The following is a 9,295-nucleotide window of genomic DNA, read 5'->3' on the forward strand; positions in this document are numbered from 1 at the left end:
TCCCCGAAGCGGTACCATTACGCGGGGAATTGTGCCGTCCTGAGGCGCGTACTTTAACGCGGGACGATGCCCGGTATTACCGGAAGACTGCCAACCTGAGGCGTGTACTTCAACGCGGGTTGTGCCGTAGGTGGTAGGTGTTGAGCCTGAGGCGTGTACTTCAACGCGGGCAAGAGACATGGCCTGAGGCGTGTACGGTAACGCGGGCCCTGGAGTGTTGTGATGAGTTGGTCGCAGTGAACCTGAGGCGTGTACTGTAACGCGGGTCACTGGCGAGAGTTGTGGAAAAGATGTGATGAGGTTGGAACAAATGCACGAAATATAATTATAATATGCATGTGAGTGAAATCGTGCTGTTATGCCTAACGTGCAGGTTGCACGCTGGAAAGGCCCAGGTAAGCAGAATTGTGTGCTTGCGATGCTATGGTTGAATGTGATTGTGTGTTGTGATTGTCTGGAGGTACGTGATAGCCCAGGTGGGGTTTAGGGGTGTACTTACTGAGATGTAATCTCATGGTTGTTTCAACCAATATTTTTTAGAACCCCGGCCTGATCAATGAATCCTCCACCGCCGCCACCTAAGCGTTTTGGAGTTCCGATGCACACCGAGCATAATGTAGTAGAGTTTCCTATAGATGACCAGATGACCTAGATTAAGCATACAACCATAGTGTTTGTAGATGTAGGATTACCCCTATGGGAGGCCCATACATATACCGCCTGGTTCTTTAGGGACGGGATAGACGAGTTTGGACCCGTTCGCGGTTTTGACGTCCCCTTTGATGGAGTTGGGGACTAGGACCCGTCTGCTATACCTCCTCCGGATGGCGAATTGACTAGTGTAGAGACTAGTCTGGCGCAGTCTGGACTGCAGCCAGCGCCTGCAGCACCAGGATCTTCAGGGGCTGAGCACGAACCGGAGCCGGAAGAGTCTCTAGCGGGAGATGATCCAATGGACGTGAATCTTGAAGCGATCCTTGAAGAAGAACCAGATGAGGAAGAACTCGAGGCTGAGCCTGAGGATGAGCCTGAGGATGAGCCTGCTGAGTCCGCAGAGCCTGAAGAGGAACCGGAGTATATACTCCCGTATGAACAGTGGATGGACCCCGAGTTCGTACCTGAGGATGATTTCTTTGAGGAGCCGGTCAAGGAGGAGCAGGACGAGGTTCCAGCTAAGTCGGGTGACATAAACCACCCAATCGAGATTGAGGCCGAGCCGGAGTCTTCGGAGGAGCAGACTGTCCAAGGAGACTCAGATTCAGATGGCGAGGAGTCAGACTCAGAGTGGACGCCTAGCAAAGGGCGTAGGGGCTAGCGTTGGGGTTGGAATTAGACTTTTTGGAGGTGTACCATTTTTGAGGATAGGACATCCAGGTCATTGGTCCTTTTTGATATCGGTGGTTGTAGTACGGTGTGCATATGTATATTGGTGGTTCGTAGTTTGGTGTGTTTGTATATGTGGTGATTTTGTAAATTGTGAATATTGTATAAGTTGATATAATGAGAAATGAATGCGTGCATTCTCCCTGTTCTCCCCAGTTTTAAATTGTCCGGGTATTTGTGGTTTCCGCTGATTGTTTAAAATCTCTGATAATTATAAGTGAGGTCGGCGATACCCTGGGATGTCGCATTAATCGACCAAGAAGGGTGTCGTGCGCTCGATGGGGTTCGGGGCGTGACAAGCCGTCCTGTGTGACACGCCCGACGCTGATGTACATAATTTTTAATAATATTTTCAATTTTTTAATTTTATTCTCCTTTTCTTTCTTTTCTTTCTCTTTCTTTTTCTTCTTTCCTTTTCGCTCCACTCGCTGGTCGCAGAGCGAGAGCCGATGTGGTCGCCAGCCTTTGGCGAAGCTTGCCCACGCCGGCCACTGGCATGGGCGAGCCTCGCCCAACCATGGTGAGGCTGACCTCGCCCAACAATGGTGAGGTCAACCTTTTCGGCCCTCGCATCTGCCTAGTCGTCAGCCATCTCCATCGCCCGGCAACCGATTAGAGGAGGAAGAAGGGAAGAAAAAAAAGAAAGAAAAGAAAAGAAAAATAAATAAATAAATATTATTAAAAAAATGTCCATGTTAGTGCCGTACGTAGCACAACAGACATCAATGTCAGCGATTTCTAACCAAAATTAGCCGGATGGACTCAATTGACAAAATGTGAAAAGGTTTAGGATTAAATTAATAAATATACAATAGGTTTAGGACTCTCCCCCTGCCCCTCCTCCTGGGAAGCATGGTAATAGATGGGAAGCAACAATGATGAGCAACTTTTATTGAAGTTAGGTGAAAAATGATGTCTACAAAAGAACATGGACATGTTTTTGGAGATGACTGAACCAAGAATGAACTGATATTAGGAAAAATTTAAGCTATAGCTCAAGCTTAATCGTCAAGCCCGAAATGGAAGGGAAAGAAAGACCTCAAGTTGAACCAAGTGAATTCAATAGACTATTATTATTTTCAAGTTGTTACATCAATCTAACTAAAGAAACCATTGAATGGAGTTGAATTGATTGAAAGTTGATTGACTATTTGAATCCCAGTAGGTTCCGAGTCAAAATCACATGGGACAATTCCGTGGTGGAAAGCCCTATATTCTGTGACTTTTATGTGCATTCAGTTTTAGAACTTTTCTGTCGTTCATTTGAATTCCTAAAGTTGCGTAACTTACGTTAAAGGTTTTTCTTACAGATGAATAATCCCAGGTGGCATTTTTATTAAATTTTCCATCCGACATGGCAATTACTACGGTTAGGTGCTTCCTGTCTGAGACATGTGGCACTATTGTGGCAACAAACGGGCGCCTCATCTTATAGAACTATGAATAAAAAGAGCAAGAGATAGAGCGCAATGAGGGGGACAAGGGGCGCCGCCGCCGCCCCTCCTTCGTCAGCAAGGGTAGACGATCCTCGCTAGGGTCTAAGCAATCGAGGAATTGCTTGCACTCATCCGGGGCATTCACCTCGCTTGAGGAAAGCGCCACTACTCACCACCATTGAGTGAGCTTCGGCTAACCTCACATGGCAGCCGCGAGGGCCGATCGACCCTTGCTTAGCCGTGGCAAGCATAGGCTATAGTAGGATATGAAAAATAATGCGTAATACCAATGAAACTTAGTTCGAGAAAAACCAAAACTAATGAAACTCATATGATTTTTCTGTGCAAGCTTTTGTGATTCAAATGATCGAAAGAAGAACATTAGATTTTAAATGCACTCTAGGTACACGTTTGAGTACCAAAATACAAAGCTGAGAAACCTTATTCTTCCAATAGAATTAGAAGTCAACATCACTCTAAACATAAGTCAGTAATGGACAGCACCTCTTTCAACTGGCTTCCTTCGAATTTGGTCACGCCCTTATCAATCCAAATTCAAACCCAGAGTTCAAATTGCTGAACTCGAGCTTTCGGTCGAACCCTTCTTCGAGAATTCGGACTCGCGGATCATGCAATTCAAATTACCTGACGTACTTCGCACCCAATAAAGATTACATTTCGGTGTTCGCCAAAGGACGAGATGCACCCCCTAGTCAAGATCAAGAAAATTTGCCCTATCTTCGTTGAATGTCATGCGTGGGAATGCTCGGACAGTCAAAAAGCTGTCGGCTAGTGCGCATTAAGCGGCGGATTTCCCCTGTGCATGACAGTTTCCGCCCGAGCCAAGAGTCCAAAAGTTACGCCCGAAAGTCTCACCCACCCCCATTATCTCCCCATTCTGTCGGACGTAGTTTTCGTCCTCTTTCATTTTCTGATTTTTCTTTAAGATCTATTTATTTCGAGAAAAAAAATAATTTAAAAAATATTTTCATAAAAATGATCGTCTGTATCGCTTCAGATAATTAGCAATTGAAAAATATTTTCCTCGTCAACGACAATTTATGTCTAAACATTTTCGTGGACGATAAAAACATTTCTCCTTGATTTATTTTGTTAGTGATAATAAGCGATTTTTTTTAGAAAAATATTTTATGAATCATTCGTTTTCTACGAAACAAATGGAGCTTTGGCGCGGGATAAACTTCGCATGCCGTGCTTTTCTTAGTCAATGTTCTATTATTTAATTATCGACTCAAATATATGCAATCTGAATATAAAAACCTAGCGTGGTGGACCGGTACAAACAATAGTATACTTTATTACAACTTTGTCTCTCCTTCTTACTTATAGGGCACTCTCAATTGACCCTTAGGGACGTGGGATTTTGAGCCAATATTTAGCCCATCGTTCACGAAGGTGTCTTTAGACATGGCTATCTTGTGCAAAGATGGTCGTGACCAATGGATAGAATTAGCCAAAGGCCATATTTTCTTGGTGAGGAATAATTCCACCAAGCTAGGAAACTGTAACCTAGTTGACTATCAAGGGAATGCGATATGACTCCACCACCACCACCACCACCACCACCACCACCACTGGCTTTCTTGGAATTGCAGATTGGTTGCTTCTCTTTCCTTGCTTGATGGTGTTCAACCCTCTTAGGGATCTGAGTCGTATTTTATGTTTTCAAACGTATATTGCAAAACTAAGGTTATGTTGGTTTCGCGAAAAAATGAGTAATCTGAAAAATATTTTTTGTAAAAATGATCATCATTATCGCTTGAAATAATTAGTCCATGACAAGTATTTTCATTATCGACAACAATTTATGTCTAATCATTTTCATGAATGATAATAATATTTTCAATTTATATATTTTTGTAAGCGATACAAGTGATCATTTTTAGAAAAGTAATTTTCAAATTATTCGATTTTGGCAAAACAAATGGAGTCCAATGACTTCTTCAGCAGGAGCACCATAGGAATAGGATCTGTGTTCAATGTCGTGAGGGGGTTTTTAGTGCCTACTTAATCCCATGTAAAAATATCATAATATCCGTCGACAGTTTTTCCCACGTGAAGATACAACTTACTAATGTTTTTATTTGAACATTTTGATCACCCTACTATAATGAAATGTCGACCTAGGGGAGTTCATCATGTTATAAAAGACATTTTTATATTGTATTTCTAAGTCGTGCTGTTTATTAATACCCCCTGTACAACTTTTCAAGTACAAAAAGAGTTTTTTAAAGATAAACTATTCAAAGGAGACGATAGACGCGGGTATACATCAAATAAGAGAACTATAACATGCAAGAATTTGAGAGAGAGAGAGAGAGAGAGAGAGAGAGAGAGAGAGAGAGAGAGAGAGAGAGAGAGAGAGAGAGAGAGAGAGAGAGAGAGAGAGAGAGAGAGAGAGAGAGAGAGAGGGTTTTGTGACAAATAACATATTAGTCACCAAACTACATTTAGTGTGTGAGAATCTATATGACCATTAAAAATTGTGTTAAAAGCTTAAGATGAATGCGTGATTTAATATTTTAATACACCTTCTCGTGCGTAGGTTAGGCTTTGGCCTAATTTTAAAGCGTGGAAATATGTAATTGGAAAGGTCAATTGGGGCCTAGAAAATTTGAACTCATGATCTCCTGCTTTGATATCATGTGAGATTTTGCGAGACCACTAAAAACTGTTCTGAAAACTTAAACTTTTACATGAAGGACACGGTTTGATATTTAAATATTCTAACAGAGTCAATGAGAAAGTTTTGCAAATGACATTTCGTGAAAGGGCATGAAAAGATTTTGATAGTCGTAATAACTGCACCGTATTAAGTTTTAATCTACAGAAGTGATAAGGATCCGGAAATAAAAAAAAAGTTATTGTAATAATTAAATCTTAGGGATTCGCTCATAACTTTTAAGTCGGTACTTTCAAATTTTGTGCATTGAGAAAAATACTTTTGAAGAAAAATGAGGTGGCTAAAGCAACAGTCAATTGCATATTTTAGTTCTTATTGCGTCTATTCAAAAGGTTCCTTACTTAAGAAGCTGAAAGCACGTGTTGATAAATGGAATTAAGTCTCACATGCACCTGCAACATTTTGAAGTTGACTTGTTCGTCCTCTCTTCTTTGTGACCAGTTAAAATAATATTGGTTTTCGTGCAATTACAGAGCTTGATTTTGTTCATGCGTGTTGACTGGACCGACGATTAAAAATCGCCACCTATCACGCTAATCTTTCACATGGTAGATCAAGTTATAAATAAAGAACACGCATACACTAATGTATAGAATGCAGCCAATCAATTGTATATCCACCTAACTGCATGTACACGCCAATAAAGCAAATGGCTTGCCGGTAAGTCGACTCACCAGCCACAGTTTTTAAAACAAATAAAAAAGAAGAAACAAAAGATGCGTAATTAAACTTTTTGCCCCATCACTAATCGAAATTTCATTAATTGAAAGTTAAATTACACAAAAAAGCATGAAACTTAGCTACTTATAGGGTTGACCCTTATGTTGGTTTCATTTGTCTAAACATTGGTAATGAAAATATTTTTTGTTAATTTATTATTGTAAGCAATACAAATAATCATTTTTAGGAAACTATTTTTTAAATGGTTTATTTTCTGCAAAACACAACATAATGTTAGAGTAAATCGATGTTGGTAATGAGTTAAATTTAGGGCCGAATAGATTTTGAGACGAATAATTCTAAAATCCTCCTCCCACATGGTGTGGGAGGAGGATTATCGTAAACCCTACCCTTTATCGTTCTTACATTTCCACACGAGTAGGTTGGATACAAGAGGTGCTTTCAAGTATGTTGTATGACATCGGGTTGCGCGGCACTTTTCCTTCCCTCACACTCTAATGCAATACGTTGATTGTTGATTATTGTTCAAAGTTAATCCCAATTGATCCTGACCCACAATCGAATTTTAATGAAACTCGGGCCATATTAGGAAAGTCAAATTGGACTTTTGCCAACAGGATCGTGGCTGATGCAAAAAGAGAAATTATTTTCCTATCCTTTTCCTTATTTAAGTCGAAGTCCATGTTGTCGTCAGAGAATGACTCAATAGTTTTTTATATTTAAATATTCTACTGTTGAGTTTGGTCTCTTGTGCATACTCAGTGCTCCTAGTATGTATGAAACTTGTGGGAGCCATAGAAAGCATTGAGAGCCATCATCCAAGAGAGTCGATTGTAAAAAATTTCCTTTCTTGTCATTGATTCTTGTGAGTTTGGATTTAATCTAAGTTAAGAAAACACTTGTAAGTGATTGTGATTGAGCGATTGTAATATCATCTTTATTGATTTTGACACCAAAAAACGTCCAAGTGTTAAGTTGACATTCCCAAATGCAATCGACAAAGAGGTAACCGTCAAAAAAGTGGAGGTGACATAATAGTCATGCAATGGAGTCAACAATCTCAGATACAACCGTAAAAGAGGTAACCATCAAAGTAGTGGAGTCAATAATCATCGAGTAGTGGAGTCGAAAATTATGTTTTTCGCTTTTTGTGTAACCGTCAATTGTAGGTTATAAATCTGCCAAGTATACTTTTTGTAAACCCTCCTCCCAATCAATCATAGAACTCGATGTACTTCTGCAAATTTATTTTTATCTTTACTTTCTTGCAACTTAAATGGTTGGAGATGATTGTCTCCGATTTTAGTACCTTTAAATTTCTTGTCATTTGTTTCATGTCTGAAATTAATAGACAACCCTTTGCAATCTTTGTTGATGGATTATCGAGCCACATTTTGAAAGGTTTTTCGCTGGTAACTTTTTGGCAAAACATCTTTTTGGCGTGCCTTATGGGACACATTTTGTTGATTCGATAAGACTGTGATGGCAAGAACCATAAATCAACAAGAGCCTGACAATGTTGTTGGCAACAACAACCCATTACCACAAACTAGTAATGAGGTTGTTGTGCATTCTAGGTCCCCTCTGTCACCAAAAGAGTGGTAGAGGGTAACCAACAGGGAGATGTTGACCTTGCAAGGCACCTCAGCGAAAAACTATTGGAGGAACTTCCACCAAATCCTATTATAATGTTGACCAAGAGAAGATTGCTTGAAGAACAACAAAATGATATAGCTAATTACACATCGTGAGACACATGTTGAATGTGATCAAGCCAATAGCCATCAATGCTGTGAATGATGCTTTGTTGAGGTCATAATCGTCCAATTAACTACCACTAGTGTTATCAAGAAATGTTCATAGTTCTTTTGATTTTAATAATGGAATAATTCAGTCAGTAACAACAAATCGGCACACCATGTTGGTTGACAAACCAATCAAATGCTAGAATTGAAATTGTCAAGCAAAAAAATGTTATGGCAACACGAAATGCCAACATCCTTGTTAGGCTTAACTTACCAATCAATGTCGACATAGATAATCCAACGAGGCCAGCATCACCGATTATGGGCAAGATGGCCAACCAAATCTTCAATTTAACCCGGCACAATTTGCCAAAGAAGTTCGACAAGAATTGGGTTTAAAAAGGTGAATTATTAAGCTTGTTTATAACATTATCTGAATGGGTTGATAATCAGCCGTTTTCTAGAAGTTTTACAATTCCCAACTTTGTCATCTTCACTAGCGAAGATGAACAATCGAATATTGGTCGATTTATAATCCTATTTGAAGAAGCAAGAACAGATGAATTTTTAAGACATGTTATTTCCTTTGTCTTTGTCGAAAACTACTTTAACTTGGTATACTAATTTACCACCTAAATCGATGTATAACTAAGTAGAGATAGAAATACAGTTCCATTCTCAATTTTATAGAACAATAGCTGAGATATTAATGGCCAACCTGGCTAGGCCTTACCAACTTAGCAATGAGCCAGTTGATCAGTTTATTACTCAGTTTAAGAAGACTAAGAATATATGCCTCACTTTACTCTTTAAAAAGGGTTTTACAAATGTGGCCTTTAATGGGTTGAAACTTAATTTAAGTGAAATACTTGAAGGCCTATACTTTACTGATTTATTTTAATTGACAACGAGAATGTCTAAGTATGAGAAATTGCTTAAAGACAGAGATAAAGGGCCACATGAAGACATCGTACGAAACGTGGCCTCAATGGAAGGATATGAGTCATATGATGTCCCTTGATTATCTAATTCAAAAGAATCAAATGATCGAATAATCATTCAATTTTTTCAAAAGAGGGCATATGTTGACACCAAAATATGTCTAGGTGTTCAGTTGACATTCTTGGATGCAATCGACAAAGAGTTAAACGTCAAGGAAGTGGAGGCAACATAACTGTCAAGTACTGGAGTCAACAATCTCGGATGTAACTGTCAAAGAGATTACTATCAAGGTAGTGGAGTTTATAACCGTCAAGTAATGGAGTCAATAACCATCGAGTAATTGAGTCAATCACCATCGTGTAGTGGAGTTGATAATAATCGAGATAGCCGTCAAGTAGTTGAGT

At 39.6% G+C, this 9,295-nt stretch overlaps 1 protein-coding gene across 1 annotated transcript; it reads left to right on the top strand.

The window, feature by feature from the left end:
• The first annotated feature begins 295 nt into the window (after positions 1 to 295).
• On the top strand, positions 296 to 7,955 carry LOC115665152 (uncharacterized). Its single transcript, XM_056305891.1, has 5 exons — positions 296 to 300; positions 374 to 395; positions 800 to 1,181; positions 7,374 to 7,435; positions 7,782 to 7,955. The coding sequence occupies exons 1-5, from the start codon at positions 296 to 298 to the stop codon at positions 7,953 to 7,955; spliced, it is 645 nt and encodes a 214-aa protein (XP_056161866.1).
• The last annotated feature ends 1,340 nt before the right edge of the window (positions 7,956 to 9,295 follow it).

This window comes from Syzygium oleosum, unplaced genomic scaffold (genome assembly GCF_021117445.2).
Source record: "Syzygium oleosum isolate NSW1041296 unplaced genomic scaffold, Sole_v2.1 Sole_v2.40, whole genome shotgun sequence".
Classification (NCBI taxonomy): domain Eukaryota; kingdom Viridiplantae; phylum Streptophyta; class Magnoliopsida; order Myrtales; family Myrtaceae; genus Syzygium; species Syzygium oleosum.

Coding starts and splice junctions, on each gene's coding strand:
- LOC115665152 (XM_056305891.1), top strand. Junction 1,182..7,373: donor CGAGGTTCCAGCTAAGTCGG/GTGACATAAACC, acceptor CGTCAATTGTAG/GTTATAAATCTGCCAAGTAT. Junction 7,436..7,781: donor AATCAATCATAGAACTCGAT/GTACTTCTGCAA, acceptor TGTGCATTCTAG/GTCCCCTCTGTCACCAAAAG.